This window comes from Lontra canadensis, unplaced genomic scaffold, assembly GCF_010015895.1.
Source record: "Lontra canadensis isolate GAN:19392208 unplaced genomic scaffold, GSC_riverotter_1.0 scaffold137, whole genome shotgun sequence".
Classification (NCBI taxonomy): Eukaryota; Metazoa; Chordata; class Mammalia; order Carnivora; family Mustelidae; genus Lontra; species Lontra canadensis.
In genome coordinates, this window is record NW_022631131.1 from 796922 (window position 1) to 820580 (window position 23659).

Consider the following 23659-nt stretch of genomic DNA (forward strand, 5'->3'; position numbering starts at 1 on the left):
CAGGTTTGGGCTCTATCTCAAGCCAATGAAATCAGAACCCTTGGGAGTTAGTTAAGTTTGGAGCTTTAGTCATATATATATATATATATATAATGTGTGTGTGTGTGTGTGTGTGTGTGTTTTAAGTTCTTCCGGGTGATTCTAATGGATGGAGTTGAGAAATACTGATTTATGACCTCCTCAACTTTTCAGACATGGACCAGAAGCCCAGAGAGGGACAGCTAAGGGCCCAGGGTTGCTCAGCACTCAGTGGCAGACGGCAGACTCTAGTCTCCTGGTTCCCAGCTGGGATTCTTCCTCTGCTCCCCATACTCTGGTCATAGGGACCGGGCCATCCTGGTGTGCCCTGCTGCCTGAGAGCCCCCAGGTCCCACTCTCCCAATTCTCCCCTCTCCTCCAGCATCTCACATCCCTAAAGAGAGCCCTGGCACCTGGGAGGCCAGAGCCGAGTCCATCGTACACATCTGCACCTGGGCTCGTCTACACACTGCAAAGAGAAGTGGTGAACCAAGGCAATTACCTAATGTATTAGCAAGCCTGTCCCTGCGGCACTCCTGTGAGCCAAAGTAATAAATACAAAATGGTAATTTCTCTCTGGAAGCCTGGCTCTGGCCTCCCACTCAATTCCCCTCCCACCCAGAAGTCATATACCACTGTCTGGTTGTCCTCTCCTCCATGGGGCGGCAGTAACTTGGAGTTACTGAAATACATTGGGTAAAACTTGCATGTCAAAACCTGAGTCATCCTACAACAGCCCCAGTCCTCCTCTACATCTTACTTGTCTGGCCAGAGCAGAGTCTTCTAGCCTTCAGTGGAAAGGAAGGGAAATGCCCTATAGGTATGAATGAGTGATTCCAAGTGGCTCACAACTTTGTGCATGCTGTTGACTAGTAGCAGCCCTGGAAACAAAGTGAGAAGCTTGAAGCTATAGCTGCGACTTGGCCTCTTCCTAGCTTTGTGACCTTGAGCAAGTCACTCCACTTGCCTGGGATTTGTAAGTCTTCTACATCCCCTCAGAGCTGTTGTGCAAATCCAAATGAGAATGGGTGCGAAACCAAGGGCATAGGCTCCAGCAATATCTTCCCATGGCCATACAGCTAGACATGGCAAAGTCAGGACTTGAACCCAGAGCCCTTATTCTTAACCACTGCACACTAGAGTGTCTCAGGGCCTCAATAGCGAGATGCAACCCAGGGGAAGAAGGACTGAATTCTTCCCAGCATGGAGGCATGGGGGAAGGGGAGAAGATGATAAAGCTTGAGCCTCGAAGGATGAGAGAGGTTTCCAGGGAGACATTTCTGGCCAAGGGACAGCAGGTGCAGAGACCCGAGGAACATGGTGGGATGCATGCGGTGCGAGGGGTGAGAGCTTGGAGCTCATGTCGATGCTAGGCTTGATCTTGCAATGGGGAGCTACGTGGTAACTTTAAGCAGGGCAGATTGTCAGGGTAAAGTAATAAATGGCTAGTTCCATTTTTCAGCACTAAGCTGGCCAGGCTATTGAGGGTGTAGCTTGTTGCTTGGCTATAGGATATACAAGGCAGGGAGACCATAGCGGTGGCTTTGAATGGATTTCACTTTGATATCCTTAGAGCCTGGTGCAGTACCTGGTAGGCAGAAGGCCCTCAATGAATGTATGAATGAAGAGATGACTCTGAGAGTCAGTGGATGGATAACAGAATGATCAAAGAAGTGAATGACTGAAATGACAAATGAGGGTATGACGAGTCAATCCAGTGAACAGCCCAAGGCACGGTTTGCAAGCAGCCTCAGCAATTCCAACGGACAGCCTCAGAGCAACACGAGCACAGACTCCTCCCTGCATTACCCAGGAACACCCTGTTGCTGGCAAGACTCCTTCAAATTGAAGGTTTCTCCCCATCAGAGCAGCACACCGCGCAAAGTCAGAGTGATTACTGTGATCCAGCTAGAGGCTGTTCCCGGACGCCTCCACTGCTACCCCCAGAGTCGGGAGAGGGTGCAGAACGTCGGGCGGAGGCGGGGGGAGGGGACTCATTTTGGAGGTCTGCCACTCCCTTGTCATTTCTCCATTCACACGGTCTCCCTAAATGACTAGTCATTTCAGTCTCATATAAAGACAAAGGGAAAGAGTTATCTGTAATGGAGACTTACCAATCCTTGTGCTGACTGTAATTCTAAGTAGCAGCAGCCTGTGAGTCTAGCCTGGACAGAGCGGGATTCGGGACAGGGCGGTCCCTTCTTCCTCTATTACTCCATGCTGCCTTTCCCTCCCGCCTTTTACAGCCCCGCTGCTTAAAATGTGGTCTGTGCCCCAGCAACAGCAGCGACATGCACGGGTCACCGTGATTGTTATGGAAGGTTGGCAGTTAATTTATTGAAGTTGAGAAATTCTGTTTGCAGGTGACCAAGACACCGTCGAGCTGAGAGTTCAACTCCCTGACTAGGTTTTGCAAAGCCCTCCAGAGGTATTGTGGAAGATTTCCCCCAGGAGGTGACCATGACCTTGAGGCTTGTGGAAGGGCACAGGCTTTTGTCCCCCAGGTGTGACTCATCACCAGGGGCAGGGGCAGGACCAGAGCAGGAGTCAGGACTGATCGGCTCTGGTACTAGTCAGATGCCCTTGGACAACCCAGTTTCCCCTCTGAGCCTTCCTATCACACCTGTAAAATGGGAACAAGAGGTTTGCTTTTTGATCACACAGTTGTCATGGAGATAAACAGAGGTGGAAAATACACAGGCTCTCTGGGAAACAGAAAGGCCGGTGAAGGGGCCTGTTTTCAGTGTGGACAACCAGCCATTCGGACCTGACACCTTAGAAGATGAATGAGGAAAATCCATCTGGGAGTCAAAGGTAGCAGACCTTGCCCTCATGAAGATGAATCAGCAGAGGAACATGGCGCTAATTAGGCAGGACGTGGCATTCTAAAGAAAGGACCGGCCACACTGGTCTCGCCGAGCTGCCCTGAGATGGGGATTTGCAATTGGATTCTTGAGACTGTGTTTTGTTTTTGTTTCTTTCTGCTTACGTAGAGTTATTTTTTCCAAGGCGAGCTCAGCCTAAGGACCTAAGGCTACATTGCATTAGCATTCCGAAGGTCAGTATTTCCAGAACCACTGGAATCATGTTGTTCTCTCACATTGTGTGGGTGAGAGAGGCAGCTCCATTTTGGAAGAAGGCAGATGTACTCACAGAACAAAGAACAGAATGGAGCTACTGGGGTTAGAATTTCCAGAGTTGGAAGGAAGACACCCCCCAATTCCATCCCCAAGACCTTTAGTTTGCTGATCCCTCTGTCGTGAATGCTTTTCCCTGGATCCCTGACTGGCTTCTCCTTCTCAGCAAAGATGCCATCTCCTTGGAGAAGAATCAGTCCTTTCCTTAGCCCCATCTTCAGGGAGCCTCCAGCCATTCCCTAGTGCAGGGTCCTTGACTGGTTTGCCTTCACTGTCTTTAATATCAAAACCATCACATTCACTCATTTATTTCTATATTATCTGTGTCACACCTCTCATCATAGAATGTTTTCCTAAACTCCTCCATCACCTGGAGTTGTGTGTTAAAAATACATTGCTAGAGCTTTCCCCCATAAATTCTGACTCAGTAGTCATGGGCTGGGGCTGGGGATACTTAAATAAGCCTTCCTGATCATTCTGATTGTCATGGAGCTCATGCACGGATCTCCAGAATGTGAGCTCTGTGAGGGATGGGCCCTATCCATTTCTCCTATATGGCACATGGAACACAACAGCCCACACACATGGGCTCCGGACAACTCTTCAGTGAATGGATTCATGAACAACAGAAGGAGTCCACATATATTTTGGTGGTACCAATCCTTTCTCCCGCTTTGGCTAGTCGGTACCCAGACAGAGCCCTTGTTACCTATGAGGAATGGGGTGGCCGTAAGACTAGCATCGCCCCTGCCCTCAGGAGGTGATGGTCTAATGACAGCAAGCTGAGCAGATGGAGAGGATTGCAGTGAAAGAGCAAGAGAGGGGGGCACCTGGGTGGCTCAGTCATTAAGCATCTGCCTTCGGCTCAAGTCATGATCCCAGGGTCCTGGGATTGAGCCCCACATCAGGCTCCCTGTTCAGCTGGAAGCCTGCTTCTCTCTCTCCCACTCCCCCCCCCCACTTGTGTCCCTCTCTTGCTTTCTCTGTCAAATAAATAAACAAAATCTTGAAAAGAAAGAAAGAAAGAAAGAAAAAAAGAAAGAAAGAAGGAAAGGAAAAAAGAAAGAAAGGAAGAAAGAGCAAGAGAGGAAAGAGCCTTGGGAGTGGCAGAGGCTGTGAGTCTGGTTGGAAGGATGAGCCTCCTGGCTTTCCAGATGCAGAGGAGTGGGGCAACCCCAGAACAGGTGGGAAATCTTTCAGATGGTACTTTTGTTTCCTGTGTTTGTTTGTATTAGTTACAGCTATACGTGGTTAAAAACATGCAGACCCCAGAAAAAAGTGCAGGCAGAGACACCAGGCTTCCTTCCACCTTCCTTGCCCCTCCTCCCCTCCCCATCCTCAGAGGCTGGTGCCCCCTTCCAGGCATACTTGGCGCCCATCTGAGCCCACGGCCTGCAGCACAGACGGGGCTCACTGGCAGGGACGGCAGACCAGGTCCAGGGGCAAACGAGAGTCTGAACAAAGGCATGAAACCGGAAAAGCAGGAGCAGCAACCAAGTGACTTGGCTTTGTAACTCAGGGCCAAGAACCTCCGACTCCAGTAGGGCTGGGGAGAGGGAGGTCAGACAAGGTAATAGGGAGTTTCCCACCTCACTGGCTGGAGAAGATTCTCAGAGCAGGTGGCAGGGGAGGGGCGGGGAGGGGGGTGGTGGGCAACAGAGGTAGCCAGGGATAAATGGAAATCAACTATCCAAGATGTGATTCTCTAAAAACATGAGGTGCAGATCCCCACCACCGCTTCTCTACTTGAGTGAGTTTTGGTTCTGTCATCTGTAAAATGGACGTAACAGCACTGGATCCAAGGGTGGCATCCTGGAGGGCTGGGGAAGACGGACGGGAGGCACAGAGCGGGCACACGGTTGGTCTTCTCTGCCTTGTTTCCGCTCCTCCATCCCACCTCTTGCCATCAGCCGGGACGCCCAAATTGTTGGCCACGCCTCTACAGAGGCTTGAGCTGACCCTAGCTTTGTCATTTATCAGCAATGTTGCTTCTCGCAAGTTTCCAGTTGTTCTCCGACCCTCGGCTTCCTTTTCACACCACGGAGAGTGGGCGGGAGTGACATCCTAGCCTTCATGGGTCACCCCGGGCGTGCAGGACTGCCCTCTTGACTCCTGCCCGTTCCCTTCTCTCGGCGGCCCAGCTAACCCAGCTCCCCGGCCACAGGGATGGAGCTCTTGCCTTTCAAGAGACTTAATGACAACGGACTGGACCTGAGACGCCCACCCCAGGCATTTTAAAAACAAAACTACTTGGGTGTGAAATATGCAGTTGTGTTTCCCTGGCTGGTTAAAATATTTGATGCTCATCGAATATTCAACCACACACACACACACACACACACACACACACACACAAAGGCTCTCACTCCATGTACTGTCAAAAATGTAATGTAATTATAGCGATGTTAAATATCCCCAGCTGTTCTGAGATATTTGAATCTTAAATCAAGCCTGACTGTATACATCCCTGGCTTGCAGCTGGAGATCTACATCAAGAACCTCAGAAGCTCAGAGCTGGGGAAGTTCGGGCGAGAACCCCGGGCCAGGGCCTCCAAGCCTGTGTGTTGTATCTGCGCAGGTAGAAGGACCCCCATGGTGAGCCGTTGGCAGCATTGCCAAAGAGATCCATGTTCCTCAACAGGGCTGTGCAAACTGGCAGGTCATAAGCATCTATCCAAATAGTCTTTCAAATCCATGTGCGGGGAGCATAAAGAGATAGTGTAAAATAAACGGTAATAAAGTGAATAAACACGCGTCTCACTCCAGAGCCTTTGAGGTGCTTCTATAAATCAAATTCTTGCCATAATTTGCTCTGTGAGACTGTACTGAGAAGCAGAATCAAAGCTCATCAGCTTTCCTGAGCTGTAGGCTTAGATTTATGGATGTGAGTTCACAGTGGATGCCCGTGCCATTTCAAAGTGGGAAAATAATTTTCGTTGGGAGGGGTTCCAAGAGAAGATTAAACCCTTCACTTCAGAGATCAGAGCATCAACAACCTTCAGATCAGATATGCCACTGGAATCAGAAGGGGATGACCAGCATACATATTTTGGGAAAAGAGTAAGTTCTCAGAGGAAGAAACAGATACCCCTGTGATACAAAATCGTCGTCTATAGGCTTAAGCACAGATATCTTCAGGGTCTTTCAAGCTTCCCTGGGACTTTCGAGGTAACCTCGAGCAACTCATTCTCCCTCTCTGAATTTTTTCACTTTGGTCGGGGTACTAAGTGGGGGAAGCGACCCTAAAAGGCGCTGACCTACCCATGGAGGTGTGACATGAAAGCTACAAGAGGATCCTGGCTGGGACTGTGACGATACAGAGAAGGCCACTGTTAGCGCATGATTCTTCCGGGGACCGGAAGTGAGGGGTGTCACCTGTTAGTAATGATGAGGAGGATGACAGTGATAGCTTACATGTAGCCCGTGCCTACACGTCTGTGATTTTATAGTTAAGAGAGCAGGGGTACGTTCTGCACTGATACTCAACTTGTATCCACCAGGACTAGACCAGAGCTGCCTCTCAATAAATAATTTTTCAATGGATTAATATTTTGCCTGTAAGTTTCACAACCACCCTGCCTGAAAGGTATGATCTCCATTCTACAAACAGGGAAACAGAGTCCCAGTGAAGGTAAGCAACTCCCGACAGTCACCCAGTTAGGATCCGGAGGACCTGGGCTTTGAACTTGAGTCTGTCTTACCCCTGACGCCACCTCCTTCCTCGTTCTCCAACCTCCTCTTTTCTAAGATTCTGGGGTCCAAACTCCCAATCTTGCACGAGTATAAGCACAGTTAGTTACCCTCACATTGACTAGTTTTTCAGCCTCGCTGCTTGTTTGTCCTGGATTCTTTTATTTTTTGGCTTTGGAACACACCCTGATCTAAACCTACCCAGGCTGGTTCAATATGCGGAGTCAAGTGTATAGTAGAGAGAGTTTTATACAACCGAGGAAGCTGCTGTGAGTCTTCTGTTGCTGCTGAAATGAACTACCACAGACACAACTGCTTCAAGCAACACAAACATATTAGTATAGAGTTCTGGAGGTCAGAGGGCTAAAATGAAGCTGTCAGCCAGGCTGCACTCCTTCTGGAAGCTCTGGGGGGAGAATGTTTCCTTTGCCTCTCCAGCCTCTAAAGCCCACCTGCTTTCCTGACTCATGGGCTCTTTCCTCCATCTTCAAAGCTATCAATGTAGTGTCTTCGAACTACAGAGTCTTCTGACTCTCTCTGGTCTCTGATTCCGTGGTGATGTCTTCTTCCGGCCCTCCTACCCCCCTATAAAGATTCTGGTGATTATGTTGAGCCCCCCTGGATAATTCAGGATAATCTCCCCATCTCAAAACCCTTAATTATCTACGAATCCCCTTTTGCTATGTCAGGTAATACATTCACAGGTTCTGGGGAGGAGGCTGTGGCCATTTCAAGGGGCCATTATTCAGCCTACCAGATGGCCTTTGCATTTTGGTTTAAGGGACACTGGCCATGCCAGAGTGGACATTCACATTCCCCGTGCACGTTTATAGACCCAGTGACTCATGCCTTATGGAGATGGCCCACTGATCCCTCTTTCGCAGCACTCAAGGGACTTTAGGGAGCCCTCAGATGGGCTTTGCCTCTCCAAGTGTGGTCCACAGACCAGCAGCATCTGCATCATGTGGCAGCTTTCAGAAACGCAAAGCTTGGGCCCTGTTCCAGACCCAGGAGATCAGGGTCTCTGCGGGGGGCCCAGGAATCTGGGTATGCTCAAGTTTGAGAAGCATGGGCCTAGAGTGCTCTCCATTCATCCACAGTTAACTGGAGTATACTGGGAAGGATACTTCCCTGCCTGGGAAGGCAGGAAGTCTCAGGGCAGAGATAAAGGAGGAAATCATCACCTCTCTGCAGTAGCCAGTCTTAGCCCTGATCTTTTTCTGCAAAGCACTCAGGGTCCCACTGCTTTGTCCCTAAGAAAATCTGCTAAGGTTGGTGAAATCCCCTTAAACCCACCCTGAGCAGAAACAGAGGAGCCAAGGAGATCTGAATCCAAATTCTGACTCTTTTCCTGGGCCACGTGACCGTAGGCCAGTCGCTTCCCCTTTCTGAAGTCAGGCAGGCCACAGGGGGCAGAATACACCCTCCACTCTTGTAGGGATAAAATGAGACGGTAGTGCATATTCTGATCGCCTATCCAGGTAATAAGGCCCCTACTGATTGGAAATGCAAGTTTGCTGGCCAGAGCTGGACTGGGGTTTCTTTTTGGGATCAACCACGATGTAGGGCCAAGAGCACTGACTTTGGAAGCTGGAGTTCAGAGTTCCTGTCTCTGACCTTGGGCAAGTTAGCAAACCGCTTTGCACCTCTGTTTCCTTATCTGTACCAGGGAGAAAAGAAGACTTTTTTCTCCAGTCTGTAGTGGGGCGAGATAAACTAATGAACGTAAGGGTTCCTGGCAGAGAGTAGGAGCTCAACAAGTCTGTGTGGGATCCGAGGAAACGATGTCTTGGGCAAATTAATAGTAGAAACAGTGGTGTGAGGGGAGATCCTCGACAGGCTCAGGAGAACAAACTTCCCAAGGGAGTTCGTGGCCTCCGTTTGCTTTATCACCAAGTCCTGTTCTAATGACGGGTGACTTATGCCTTTGTGAGCGCGGGTCTGAGCTGGAGCTCAGTTTGGCAACATTTCGTTAGACAAGACTACGAGTACCAACGTCCTTGAAGGAACGAAAATAGTGATTTAGTTTGGACTATGGCCAAACAAAGACTTTTCACAATGCCTGATCCCCCTGTGTGGTGACGGAATGGAGGATACACGGCCATCTCTGCTCCTGGTTGCAGGCCTCGGAAAGCAGGATGATTTCGGGGGCCCACACCAATTTAGAGTGAAAGAGACTTCCAGCAAAGGTTTGAAAGGTGGTGAAGGATACCTTCTCTGGAAGGACTGGGACTTACTGGCATCTCTGAGCATTGGCAGAATGGGGTCATAGAAAAAAAGAGTGTCAGCTTTGGGGCTGGATGGACCTTCGTTTGAATCCTGGCTCTGCTGCCCTCCAGCAGTGAGTTTGTGCCTTCTCAAGCCTCAGTTTTCTCATCTGTAAAATGGGTTCCATAACTCCCATTCAAAGCTGGTGAAATTGACATGAATATTTACATGAGAGGTGCACAATCCAAATCCTGGGCTGTCCCATGCCCGGTCCCCTCCCTGTGTGATGGGTAGCTCCTTTCAGGCCCCCATCACCCCCATGAAGCACACTGACCCTTGCAGGCCTATTTACCAGAAACCGAGTAAATTTATTGTCATCTTTGTGGCCCACTGCTTGGCACTCACTAGGCACTCCATGGGTGTTGGTTGGCTGGATCTCTGAGTGGCTGATCCAAGCAAACCACTTAGGAGAATCAAAGCGATGGGTGTATAAACCAAATGGTCTGGTTACTCCTCCAGCTCCTCTCAACTGGGCAGACATCTGATTGATGTGCTCACGACTGGCCACAGTAGCCCCCAAGCAGCCACTATCAAAATCAACCTGACAGTCCATTTGGATATCTGCAGACCTGAGTAGAGCTTGCATTTGATTCCCTAAACTAATTTCCCCGAAGTAAAATCACTGGTAGAGTTCTTCTAATGTTCCTTGTATAAATGTCTGTTTAATGGCCATCCTATCTCCAGCACTTCAATAACTTGTACATTTCCCCCTTAATCACTGTTTCAGCTCTGCAAAGAAAAGAGACGGTTGGCTGAAAAGCCCAGGCCATCTGCAGTAGTTAAGCCGTATTTTCCCCTGAATGCTCCCTTGGACGGAGAACTTCTCAGCTAAGTCCCTTTGGTCATTTGGCACATGCCCTCCTTTCACAGAGGAAGATCCTGAGGCCAAAGTCACACGGCTGGTCAGGGCGGCGCTGAGCCTGGCTCGGTCTTCCCAGCACACCCCCACCTCCGACCCGAGCTGCTCCTTCTCCATCCAGCCGAATGCCCCTTTGTGGTCGTGAGGACTTGGGTTCAGATTCCAGGTTTGTCACCTGCTGGCTCTGTGACTCCGGGCAGACTACAGTCCCTCCCTGAGCTGCAATTGCCCATCTGTAAAATGTGAATGATCACACAACCTTTTAGGGTTATTGCAAGAATGGAGATGGCATGCAGTGTGCCCAGCCCGGGCCTGGCGTATCACAGCTGCCCAACGCTATTTGCCTTCGTCCTTCACTCGGATTGCTCACTGCAAGTAATAATAAAGGAAATAGCTCACATTTATTGAGTCCTTTACTTGGTGCCAGAAACTGTTCTAAGCACTTTACATGTATTAGCTCGTTTACTCCTCTTTCTCTAAAGGCAGAAGTATCTTTCTTGCCTCCCTAAAGCCATCCATCCTCACAACTACTGGACTGCCTGGCCTAGCACCATTTCAACTGAATTTGCTGATTTTAAACAATATGTTGCTAAAATGATTTCTTGTTTTCTGTCGCTGGCTTGGAGCAGTCAGCCCACTTGCTGTAACAAAGTGTGATGAAACCAAATGCTCCTTCCTTGGCTTTTGGTACATAGACTAGACCAAAATCTGGGCTCAAGGTTGACCCCAGCAAAAGGGGGCAAGAAAAGGGGAAGGGTTCAGGGAGGAATGACCCTGATGGAGTGAGGAATGGGGGTGGGACACAGATGACACATGGTCTAATAGCCAGAAGTGAAAGAAGTCAGAGATTTACTACAAAGTTTAAAAATGTAGTTTGACCCCCAGGCATCCATCATAGCATTGTGTTATCACCCTTCTGCTCTCCTCCTCCTCAAGGCCTCCGGCCCCTCCCTCCAGATACCCCGAACCACTCTCAGGGCCTAGAAGCCTGTGTTCAACCTCATCGTTTCACACCTCTGGACTCACATTTATACATGCTGTCCCCCTCTCCCTCTTTCTCTACCTTGGAAATCCTAATTAGCCTTCACGGCTCAGTTTACATGTCACCTCCTCCAGGAAGCCTTCAGAGGTCCCCAGTTTCACCTGGGGACTCCTCTAAGCCCACATTGCACCCGGGCACTCTGTATTGGCATCTGTTCACACATCTCATACCTTAACCATAATTAATATTAATGTTAATAATTATTTTGTTTTATGCCCCCGGCAGCTAGGACAGAGCTTGACATAGTGTTGACACTCAGCAGACACAGGTTGATGGAGTGAATGAACCAGGAAATGAGCCTATCCCCACTCAGGTAAGTGGTCACGGTAAGATATGATAATTAAATTGAGAATAATTTATAATTGCTACCCCCAGATATGATGACTGTGCCAATCTCTTGATCCAAATCATACAATCAGCCTCTGCCCACATGTCTTCGTCCCAGCACGGTGAGGCAGGCACTATTACCAGAGGTATGAGAGTCAAGCATCTGCCCAAGGCACACAGCTAGAAAGCAGCAGAGCCAGAGGCCCACGCTAGGTCTGGCTGATGACTCCCCTGAACCATGCCTTCCCCCAGAGAGGGTCGCTGCTCCTTGTTCTTGCAGACGACCCTGATCGCCCTGTCAGCCCCTGTCCCCAACCCCTCCCTCCCTCTCTGGAGGCCCTAGTCCCAGCTATCTCAGCCTCACAGTTCTGCGTCCTGCCACTTACTGGGAAGGCCGCTTCCCTCCACCCCCAGGACAATCCAGGAGGGTCAGAGCCTGCAAAGCAGAGCCAGAGGTCCTCTGCTAGGGCCAGAGAAAGAACGTGGGCGTTTAAAAGCAGGAGCTGCTTTGTCCTGCCCACTGAGTGATTAACCCTTTCACAGCTATAACAAACAGAGGAGCTGCAAATAAACACACCCCGAATGGACCAGAGAATAAAAGCCAACAGACACGCCTCTTCACAATACTCCTCTCTCCCCGGCCAAGTTTATTTCCAGACGTGAGACTAGCTAGGTGGAAGGAGACTTTGGCGGCCAGCTGGCACATACCCCCAAAGGCTTCCTCTGAGACCCCATTCTTCATCTGTTGCACTGGTCCTCTTCAGGCTTGGGAAGCACAGGCTTTTGGGGAATGCTTGGTATGCTGCTCTGCACTCCCCGCCTCTAACCCACAAAGGAATAAATGCTTATTGGAAATGCATTCCACTGGTGTTCCCTAGAGAAAGTAAGCCAAGTGTCTTGGTGAGGGTCTTCCAAGACAAGAAGTCGTCTTGGGGGCACCTGGTGAAGGAATGGATTCATTGCCCAGAACTTTCCTCAACATTTATGTGTCAGCCTCTGTGCCGGGTGCTGGAGAGGTCGGGGAAATCAGACGTGACTCTGGAGGGAGGGACAGACACAGACCAGTAGGTGTGAGGCCCGACACCTAAATGAGGCAGCAGAGGGGTAGAAAGGAGGAAGGCATCAGTTGCTTGGTGATTGGAAGTGGAGAGTGAGGCAGTCAGGACGAGCTCCCAAGCAGAGCCCTCAGGGCTGGATGCTAAAGGATGAGTAGTATCCTGAGGCAGGTGAGGCAGTGAGTGCAGGGTGGGGGTGCGGAGGCAGGGAGCACTTACAGCAGCAGAGGACCGTGGGGAGCAAGGCAGAGAGGCCTGGGGAGCAGTGGTCCAGCTGTTGTAAGCTGTTCACAGAGCTTTGGTATGCGGTACCAGAGAGACTGGGGCAAGAAGCCAGGCAAGGTGCAGGTGCCGAGCCTGAGGACAGCCTGGGATTTTAAGGGGTTTAAGAGGTGGGATGATATGCTTTGAGTAGAACTTTGGAACGAGTACTCTGACTGTAGTACAGGGGATGGATGGGGGCAGGGAGGGAGCACTGAGCTGGAGGCCAACGGACCAGGTAGGAGGCAAGTATCATTTAAAGGCAACATTTTGATGGGGGCCAGCATTGCCTTAAGAGCCCCACCCTCTTTATGTATATGCATATGACCATCCATCCATCTATCCATCCAGGCACAACAAATATGACATATTTGTTACCTCCACTAGATGGAGTAGGAAACTAAAGAACAGAGAGGCTAAGCCACTTGTCCAGAGGGCACACAGTAAGTGGTAATCTCAGGATCTGAACCATCCCTTCCGGCTCTTACCTGCTACCCTAGAGTCCCCACCACCAAAGACAACAAAGGTCTGAGCCAGGGTCTTGTAGTTACTGGAAAAATAATCCTGACGGGTCTGCTGTGTATTTGATGCTCTCCTGGCTTCTGGCTTCCACAGAGAAAGGGATGCTGCAGCCTTTAATTCTGAGATACTTGGAAAAAACTACAGCATGAAGTGTTAAAGGGCTGGAAAGTCCCAGTGCAGGGTCATGATAGAAAGCCAGCCACCAGGGGTCACTTGAGTCTCTAGAAACACATCCCTGGGGAATGGAGATATTTGTTTTGCTTGGGGGGGTGGGGGAGCGGTGCCTGCAAGCTCTTCAGCTGAAGGTAGGCAGGGTACAGGCTAGTGAGAGAAGGGTGTGCCCCCGTGGGAAGGGTCCTGGTTGCTTCAACTCATGGCCATCCCTGCTGGGGAGACTGAGGTCAGGTGGTTCCTGAAGGTACCGTATGAGGTGGGTTAGACCCCCGTAGCATGCGGTCAAGGCTATGACTACCTGCACCCCCTAGGGGGGCTCCACTTGCCACTCTCCCAGCCATGCTCAGAGAAGGGGTGGGAGCTGGTAGGGTGGGGGAGGGCAAGAGTCCTATGCAGGAGGTCTTCTAATAGAAGAGAAGCCCCGGCTCAGAGAGGAAGGCTATGTGTGGCTTCCATGTAACTCATCTGATGGTTTGCCAAGCTGAACTTTCAACTTACTGGCTCTGAGCTTTGGAGCATCATGGAGCCTCATTTTCCTCATCTGTATAATGGGAAAAAAACTCCTCACTAATGCAGGGTTGTGGGAATGTCAAAAATGAACACTGGCTGTTGGGATTTAATTCTGCACACGTGTAGAGCCATCATGCACGATTCTATTTGGTGAGCCCTGTTACACAACTTGAAGCTAAAGCCAGGGGTTGCTGATAGTTGAATATAACATTGAACTTTAGTCTAACTTTAGAGGCTGCTAGGTAGTGGTCAGCCAAACATAAACAAGGCATTGTTCATCTCATTCCTTCATCTCTGTAGAAGTCACCATTGTGCTTGACGACTGAAAGGAGTCACTTGGAAGCATGCATTACCAGGCTCTGCTTGCTAAAGCAGGCAGGGCAACCAGTAGGCTAGGGATTCCTCCAAGGTAGGCTGAAAAGCCCAGAAAGTAAGGGGTGTTTAGGGAATGGATAAGTCAGGGCTGTTCTCCATAAAGCAATGCAAAGAGAGCAAGACCGAAGCCAGAATCACCATCCTAGACAAGGACGAGCCCAATTAGCCAATCAGAGGCCTGGCCTGACAGGATTCTGAGCCACCACCTGTTGGAATGGCGGCATCCCTTTACCACAACAGGAAAAACCTGGGCAGATACAAGACCGTTAGGAGGGAGGCAAAAGGGTTGGTAAAATCACCATCAGAGCATGACAAATAAACACGCAGCCCACCTTTCCCACATTAGTGGAAAAACCCAAACCCACCTAAGGTGCGTTTACACATGAATGACTGGACAGGCTTGTGCCACGCTGGGGCTTGGCACAAGAACTCCTCCAAGGCAGACGGTGCAAGGCAGATACCTTCTGTCTGACAGCTGCATTATCTAGACCCACAGCGTGGGGGAACCAGCACAGCAAATGGTTTACAAACCCCAAGCACAGCTTCTCCTGGCCCCTGGTGTTCGAATCAATATCTCTCCGAGGCTGTTTTCCCCATGGCAGGGGGTGGCTCCTCCAGCCCAGGACCCACACTCACCTCCAGGGGTCAAGGACCCCACAGATGCCCACCGCTCTCAATTCCCTTGGATGCTTAAGACAGAGCTTTATTTAAAAAGCAGCAGAAGGGGCTGCTGAGTTCTCCACCTAACCAGCTACAGTTTCAGTGTCGGTTCATATTCTGGGCGTTTCCTCCCAAGTCCTCCCAGATTCCAAGTGTTTTGGAACTCAGGCAGAAGCTGCTTAGAGCAGCGAGATTTTGCTGATGGCCCCCTTTCGAAGAGCTTCTTGTTGATTTTCCCAAAAACAACAAACCCACAAGACGTGCTTCCCTCTCGTCCCATCCCTTCACCCCAGACACCGGGCAATTGTCCGGAGTCCTGTGGACCAGAGGTGAGGTCCGGGACAAAGGGCTAGCATTCACAGAGGGGACCATGAAGACAAGAGCTGGGGGCCTGGGGACTGACACCGGAAGGGGAGAGGCCGGGACAAGTGAGCAAGGTCACTCCCCCTACAGTTGTGTCCAACTTCCCACCACCTGGAGGACAAGGCTCAGGGGACCCAAGAGTGGGTTCCGCCTTGGCGTTCTGGAATGATGTCACCTCACCGCCAATGGTCTGGTGTCCCTACCCTGGGGGAGGAGGGCGGGGAGGGCCTACAGACTCTGGAGCGCGCGGGGAAGCCCGGGGAGCTGGGTCGCGCGGAGGGCAACTCACGGAGGAGAAGTTGTGCGGGCCGCAGAGCTCGCCGCGGTACTTGCAGGAGAGCAGCATGTCCTCGAGCTGGTGGCCCAGGCGGTCCATGAAGGCGGCGCTGATGCCCTCGAAGTGGCGCGGCGGCAGGAAGAGGCGGAAGTCGGCCAGCTTGCGGAACCACTGGCGGCGCGGCTCGTCGCCCCGCAGCAGCTCGCTGACGAGCGGGCGTGCGGTGCGGTTGGGCAGCAGAAGCCCGAGCCAGTGGCCGGCGTAGTAGAGGTCCCCCTTGGAGAGGCGCGGGAAGCGCAGAGGGTTGTTGTTGCACACGGTGACGGCGGGGAAGGGCAGCTGGCGACTCCACTCGCGGTGCACCCGCGTGTGCGACGGGAAGCTGAGCCAGTAGAGCAGGCGGTTCGAGGACCAGGACAGCAGCAAGCCGAGGGACGTGCAGAAGGCCAGCACCCACAGCGCCCGCCGCTGGAAGGAGCCCCCCGCCGCCGTGCGCCCGGCGCACATGTGCCGCAGCCCGTGCAGTTTAGCGCGGCTCAGCGACGGCCGCCCCCTGCGGGCGACCCCCGGCCCCTGCAGCGCCCGCTCGCGCTCGCCGCCCCGGTCGCCCCCGGGCTGCCCGGCCGCCGCCACCGCCGCCGGCGCCGGCTCCTCGCGGGCCATGCGGAAGCGTCCCGGGCCGGTGAGCGCGGCCGCGGGCAGCCGGGCTCCGCCGCTCCGGCTCATTCATTCAGCCCGCGGCTGGCGGCAGCGGCGGCAGCCCCGGCCGGGCGGAGCCGCCATGGGAGTCCGCAGCAGCAGTGGAAGCAGCAGCAGCAGCCGCCGCGCGCAGCCCGCGCCAGGGAAGCGTGCGCCCGAAAGGAGCTCCGGTGGCGCGGCATGCCCGCCCGGCGCCGCCGCCGCCGCCTCCGCGGGCGCCCGCCCGGGACGGAGCGCTGCTTCGGCCCGCCGCCCCTGGCCCTGGCCTCTCCCGAGCGCCTCCCGGGCTCTCCGGGCCCCTAGTCTTCCTGCAGAGTGCCTGGCCCAGCCGCTACCTCTAGAGGGGCTCCACCGGGCGCCGCCTCTCCGGTGCCCGGGCGCTGCGCCCGCCTCCCCTCGTCTTGGACCTCGGGGGACCCTGCGCCGAGTCCCCCCTGCTCCGCCTAACCCCAGCTTTTACGCTGGTCAGGGGAGAGCAGCCACTCGGCCACCATGCCTGCTTTGGACATCCCTAAGGGCCCCGCCAGCCCAGCCGGTAGCCCAGCGGTGCTGGGACCCGGGAGAGAAGGCGCCAGGGAACGAGCGCCCCCAGAGGCGCACCGCGGCTCAGGCGCCGCGGGTGGGGTGGGTGTGTACCGGGGCGAGGGGTCGCTCAGCCGGCCGCTGAGCTCGTCCCCTTCCCTGAGAGATCGCTCACTGCTCCGCGGGCTGCGCTTGGCCGACACCCTCGAAGGCTCCCCTAAGTCCCGCGCCCGAGCCCTGCGTACGACGCGTCCGCTCTCGCCTGGGGCTTGGGGCTTCTCGGGGCGTCCTGCGGGAGGCTGCTCGCTGCTGGGCCCCTTCCGGGCTTCCGGCCAGAGGAAAGTGTCGCTTCTCCCCTCGACTCTCCGGGGAGCCTCGAGTCTCCAGAAAAGGCCAGCTTCGCTGTCCCCCTGCCTGTTCTTCTCCCTGCCCCGGCGGCGCCAGGAGCTGGGGACTGCGGAGCCCCGGCTGCACCTCTCTCGGCGGGGTGACCCGAACTCGCTGCTCCGCGCGTCCTTCTCTCAAGACTCCAAGCCCGCGGCGGCGGCGGCAAGGCCGGCTGCGCTGCTCTCCGGGTTGCCCGGCCCTCCTCGGGCACCGGGCGAACTTGGGCAGCGGCCGCGCGACGCTGGCGCGGCTGGGCTTAGAGCACCTGCTCCTCAGCTCGCTGGCCCCACGGCTCCGGGCGGGCGGGGCGGCGGCGGCGGCGGGCGCTGTGCGCTCCTGGAGACGCGGTGCTGACGCGCCCGGCTCCTCCTCGCTGCATTTTAATTCCTGGCCACTGTGGCCGCTGCACACCGAGCGGGAAGCCTCTTGCTGGAGCCGGCTGCCGGGTGGGGGAGGCGCTGCACAGATGTGCCCCGGGGGTGCGGGCTTGTGGGAGAAATGTGGGGGTACAACCGGTTGTGGGGCCCTATGTAGATAAGTGCGAGAACACTCCAGGCTGGGAAATGGGCCCTACGGAGAATCATCCTCTGTGTAGTGTGGGCCTGTGAACAAGTGTGTGAGGGTGTCACGCCCTGAGTGTGGGTAGGCTGTGCGTGTGTATGTGTGAACGGGTATTTCTGTGTATCTCGCGCATGTGAGCTTATTTGCAGATGACGGACTGTGGCTACCCGAGGGGGTGTGATGTGTGTAGGATAGGGTGCCTGGGCTGGTGTGTGTGTTCTGTGTGGGCGCGTGTGTGTGCACTTGGTGGTGGGTATGAATGGGTGTGTTGATGTGCCAATACAGAGTAGGGTTCCTGGATGTGGTGTGTGGGTTGGTGTGTTTTGCGTGTGTGTCTGGGTGTGTGGTATGTAGTATGTGTGTTGAGGTGCTGGGCGGAGTGACCTCTGCCTCTTAGGAGCTTCCCAGCTGTGTGGCCCCACTACTGGGTTGGAAGGATCTGCCGCTCAGCCCTGGAGCGGGCAGCCAGCACAACTCTCCTGGAAAGGCAGGAAGGAGGATTGTGACTTCCCAGGACAGGAGTCTTCATCTCTGCATTCTCACCCCTGGGATCCTACAGTTTGAGGGCTGATGATGTCGCCCTTCCCTCCTGGGCAGGCTTAGGGGCTCCCGCTGACCCATGGGCACTTTGGGACATTTTTATTTAACCTTTGTAATATTCCACTTTTGTGTATTTTGAAGGCTGGATGAAACATACTCATAGTGTACTGCTAGCTCCACTTCACAGGTGAGACTAGAGAGGCCAAGTACATGCCCAAGGTCATACAGCCTGCAAGTCTCGGATTGGGATTCAGCATCCCAATCCCCAAAGCCCTGGCTCTTTCTACTGCAGCCCATGGCCTCATCTCTCTGGGCCAGCCGCCTGGAGGGCAGGGCTGGAATCCTGCTCCTGCAGCTTCCTGGCAGTAAGTGGTGCACAGAGGGTCCTTGGGGTCCTTGGAGCTGTCTGTTGCTGGCTTTGAGGGGAAGGCTCTGAATCTGCCAGTTTTGTGGGGCTTCTACCAGAGGCTCATCCCCTGGTGCTCCCAGCCTAGTCCTAGTGGTCTTGTGGGTTGCCACTGTGACGCACATACCGGCTAAAGTGGGATGACCTTTGGAGCTCAGCGCAGTTGCGAAAGAAGCGGCCAGGGCAAGCATATAACGTCTTCCAGAGTCCTAACTCTGGGCTGGCACGGAGCTCTGCCTTACAGAAACCTTTAGGGCATTCTACGTTTCTGATCTATTCAGCTGCTGGGGGCTGTTTGTTTTCTGGCAGTTTCCCTCTTGAAATGTACACCTGCTGATTTGGGTTGCCTGAGTGTCTTCTGTGCCTTTGGTTTTCCTGATCATTCTCCAGATGGGTTGCTTTCCCAGAGAGAGGAGGGGTATCCTGCAGAGGCTCCTGGGGTCTTGGCACAGAAATCCAGAGGTAGACACAGGGATGGCTAGTGACCCTCCACAAGGATCGATGGCTCTCTCTGTGGCACACGTATGTAGTGAGTTCCCTACCCCCCATGATGTCCCGGACCAATATTTCCACCAGTTCGGCAAAGTCTGTTCTTTTTTAAAGCCCCAACTTAAGCATCACCTGCCAGGAAACTGGACCCCTAATGGCCCTTGCCGTAGTACCTTGTCACTGTGTGTATCCAGACTTTCCTTCTGGACATGAACCCTTTGAGGACAGGGACTACATCTCATTCACAGTTGTGTCCCTACCTCTTAGCGCAGTGCCTAGCACGACAAGGAAGCACACTGAGACAGAAGAAGGGGAAAGGAACTAGGATTTCTTGAATATTTCTGTATGTCATGCATTGAACTGGGCATGCAAACGTATTTAATTCCTCACTCCAGCCCTGCAAGGGAGGAATTTTTGGTCCTCTTTTTACATTTGTGAACCAAGAGCTCAGAGAGCAGGAATTGAACTCAGCTCTAACTCATTCCGAAGTCCAAGATTTTCTCTTTCCACCATGCTTCTTGCACAAGTATAAAGATAAGTGATAATAAACATATAATAAAATAAATATAGGACTTTCTAAGCACTAGGGCCTGTTCTAAGTTATTTACACTAAAAACAAGTGTTCTAAGTACTTAATGCTCAAAATAACTATATGAGGTAAATACCATTATTTTCTGTACTTTGAAGAAGGGGAATCCTCAGCACAGAGAGGTTGAACTACTCACCCTAAGCCACACAGCCCTTGAACCCAGGCTGTGGCTCCAGCTGCCGTGCTCTCAGACCCTTTCCCATACCTCGTCTGCCCTCAGCGCTGTGCTGAATGACAGCACATGAGAATTAGCTTTCCCGATCTGGCAGCCTCACTTGGCCAGAAAAACAGATTTGCGAGGCAGTGCCTGAGCTGACCCATATAACCTCTCCACCAAGAAATTGGAATTTAGCATTGTGATTTTCCCAATAATAAGCTTTCAAGAAAATCGCCCTTTTCTTGTTTATCTCTAAAACATCTGTTGCCCCACACCTGGCACCCTGGCCTTTTCTTCTGTGTGATGTTTGCGTGCAGTGACAGCAAAGCCTCCTTCCTGGCTGGCCAGCACGCTTTCTGGTATGTGACTACACCTGCTAAGCATAAGCTCTTCCTCGCATCAAATGAGTTTGTTGGGAGGGGGAGGTCAATTTAAGCCAATGTGATCTTCTGTTTTTATGATCCAATTTTTGGAGCCGACACTTGATGACTTGATCAGGCTTCCTGAGAGGCCCCCGATGTTCCTGTTTGCCCCTAGTCCCTACTGCTCGGCATTGGAAAGCGACTGAGGGGCCACCCAGCCCTGCTCCCTCCTGCTACAGGAATCCCTCCTACACACCCCTTCAGGAACAGTCCACCGGGAACCAGTTCTATTCTGGAACATCTGGCAGCATTGGAAGCTTCTTCCTTTCTTCGACTTGGAATCTGTCATTTTGTTCATTTTTCCCATTTCCCCTAGTTTATCTCCGGAGGCCTGCACAACTAAGTTTGATCTTTTCTGCACATGGGAACCATTCAAAATACTTTACAGAATTGAAGTACAACGATGCTGAATGGAGTTCCACCAGTCTGCCTACCTAGCAAATTCTTCAAGGTAAGTCTTTTCTTCTCAGGAGAAATGTGACCAGATCCTACAATGGTTTCTCCTGTACTTGCTGCCCTTGAAGTGGTATCTTACAGGTCAACATCCTTAGAATGTGACCACCGAGCCCTGCAAAGCCCTTTACTCTGGACTTGGTCTTTCCTGGCCCTAGTCTTTCTGATGGCTGTGGGTTCTTATTTGCCCTCTTAGCTCTGAGATGTACTGGACGTGGTGGGTGGAGAGAGGGGTCCCTAACGATGGGTTCCTGGTGGCCCTGCTTAGACTCTGCTGCTCATGGTAATGAGTCAATATGACCTTCAGTACTAGAGTTCACTGATCTTAGGGGGCAGGTGGGCTTTTGTGGGTTTACCTGTGTACCCAAATCTGTTTTTCTCTTTCTTTTTCCATCTCTACTGACCTTGGCTCTCTGTCACTCTGCCTCCTTCTCCTTTCCCCTTCTTTCTTCTCCTTTTTCTTTTCCCCTCTCCCCTTTCTCTTCTCCCAACCTCTGCCTGAAACCTAGTGGTCCTATCTGATACCGCCTTAGTTCATGCTGCTGGTGGCCTCTGTGGTGGCCATCATAGGCCTGGCTGTCATATCACAGAACCTGAGCAAATGCCCAGTGGTCATGATGGAGATTCCTGCACTGGTGAAAAGAGCAAGGAGGACTTCTCCATGGTGGTCTTAGTCCATTGCACACTTTTGCCTCCCACCCCTCCCACCCTCCACCATGGGGCTGGCTTTAGAGTTGCTGGTCCATTTTACCTTTCCCCATGCTTTGGCATGCCCGCTGCTTTTTCCACTCAATGCATGGCTTTCTTGGATTACACTTAACTTCTCCTAGTTCTCTCTTTTCCTGGGCTCTTTCTTAGACTCACCAGATATCTATCTATCTATCTGTCTGTCTATCTATCTATCTATCTATCTATTTATATGTCTTGCACTTTTGGCCACCCTCATTTTACTGGAATTCAAACTCTCAGTTGCCCATCCTTCACCAGCACTAAGCTGTAGGAGAAGAGGGCCCTCAACCACCAGAGAAGGATCAGAGGCTAGAAGGACAGGTCCAGAGGCTAGTGGACCGATAGGCTCATGCTCTGGAGGGAACTCTGCTAAAACCCAGTGCTCCACATGGACTGGCAAATCCTGAAAGCTGGGAGCTGGATATTGAATCTAATTTAACCCCTTCTCTCTCAAGGGAGGAAGCTGAGAGGGAAGAGGGAAGAGCAGAGAGGCTCGCTATAAATCATACGGATTGGTACTGAAAAATGCAGAACCAGAATCCAAATTCTAACTTCCAGTTCCTTCTCTGCTCACTCTAGGAAATATCTTTTTAAAAGTCCACTTTTAAATCAGTATTCACATGGCTCTAAAAGGACAAAAGGATAAAGAGTCTATCTAGTAAGCAAGTCCCTCTACCCGTTCCCCTCCCCCAGCCGCCCATTTTTCCTCCCCAGAGGCAACTAAGGCCATCAATTTGTTGTATTATCTATTAGTGGTACTTCGTGAATATACTTATGTGCGTTTAGCCTCCATATGTCCCCTTTTCTTACACAAATGGTTGCATTCTGTGAATACCATTTACTCGAGTAATTGTAGTCCATGTTCTTCACACCTTTCCCCTGTATTTTCAGTTATTTTATGGTTGCCTTCCTCTGACATCTCATTCCAACTTCTGTTATTTTCTTCAACTTCTCATTTCACATTGTCTTGCTCTCCCATCCAATAAGGACAGAGGGTCCTATTGAAAAGGTGGTACACAGAGCTTATCATTTTATTATCAGATTTTTTCATTAACTCTTTGCTAGATACAGTGGTGGACAGAAGCTCTTGTGGAGATCATCTCAAACTAAGTAATGCAAAGATATTTCCATTTGCCTCTGGAAAGTATTACAAGGTATATTTGCATAGGATTTAGTTTTCTGGTCATATTTACTTAGACTAATTATCACACACACACACACACACACACACACACACACACATTGAGTGCCCTGAGCACACAGCTCTGGTTGGTTTTGGGAAGATGGTCCAAACATGCATTGGATGACAGACAAAGCTAGCTTGGGATTCAGAAGTTTCTGTGACTCATACGTAGAGTGGATAAAACATACTACAGAGAGAACCACAAGGTTTCAGTGCCTCATGATCTAAAATGACCATGTAGTTAAACTTGGAGAAGAAATTGGTGTACAGAGTCCAGCATCTTGCTCCTGTTCACTGGGAAGTTGATCTGATGATGGAGATCATGATGATGATGATAGTGATGGTGATGATGGTGGTGATGCTGGTGATGATGATGGGTGTTGGTTTTGGTGATGATGACGGTGGTGATGATGGTAGTGGTGTTGGTGATGATGAGGGTGGTGGTGATAATGATAGTATTGATCATGGTGATGGTGATGATGAGATGGTGGTGATGGTGAAGATGATGATGGTGATGATGATGGTGACAATGATGATGCTGGTGTTGGTGATAATGATAGTGGTGATGATCTTGGTGATGATACTGATAATGGTGGTGCCAATGATGGTGATGGTGATGGTGAGGATAGTGATGATGACAATATTCGATAGCTGACATTGATTGAGCACCATGTGTCAGCCGCTGTGCTCCATGAACGTGTGCTAACTCACATAATCCTCACAGCATTCCTATGAGATACGTACCACCAGTACAGCTCTTCTACATAGACGAAACCAAGGTGAAGATTGAATAAGTACCTTGTCCAGATGGTGGCTAGACTGAAGCCTAAGAATTTGGGCTCCAGAGTACAAGCTCTTAATTAAGTGGGTTGTCATTGGCTGGAAGTGTACAGATATTTATTGAGTCCCCAGAGCATGTCAGGCACTGTCTTTAGCACTGGGAATGTGACATCTGTTCACATTGGCCCCTGCCTCAGCTTACAG

The 23659-nt window shown here is 51.8% G+C and overlaps 1 protein-coding gene across 2 annotated transcripts in view; it reads right to left on the minus strand.

Annotated features, from left to right (window-relative positions):
* ASIC2 (acid sensing ion channel subunit 2) overlaps positions 1–23659 on the minus strand; it is a 965442-nt gene that overhangs the window by 235858 nt on the left and 705925 nt on the right. Inside the window, exon 1 of one of the 2 annotated variants that reach the window (XM_032843251.1) lies at positions 15551–17425. The exons of the other annotated variant lie outside the window; for it this stretch is intronic. Within the exon in view, the coding sequence (XP_032699142.1) occupies positions 15551–16264 (714 nt within the window). The 5' untranslated portion in view covers positions 16265–17425. Of the gene's footprint in view, positions 1–15550; positions 17426–23659 lie in introns of those variants that run through there. 2 annotated transcript variants of the gene reach the window in all.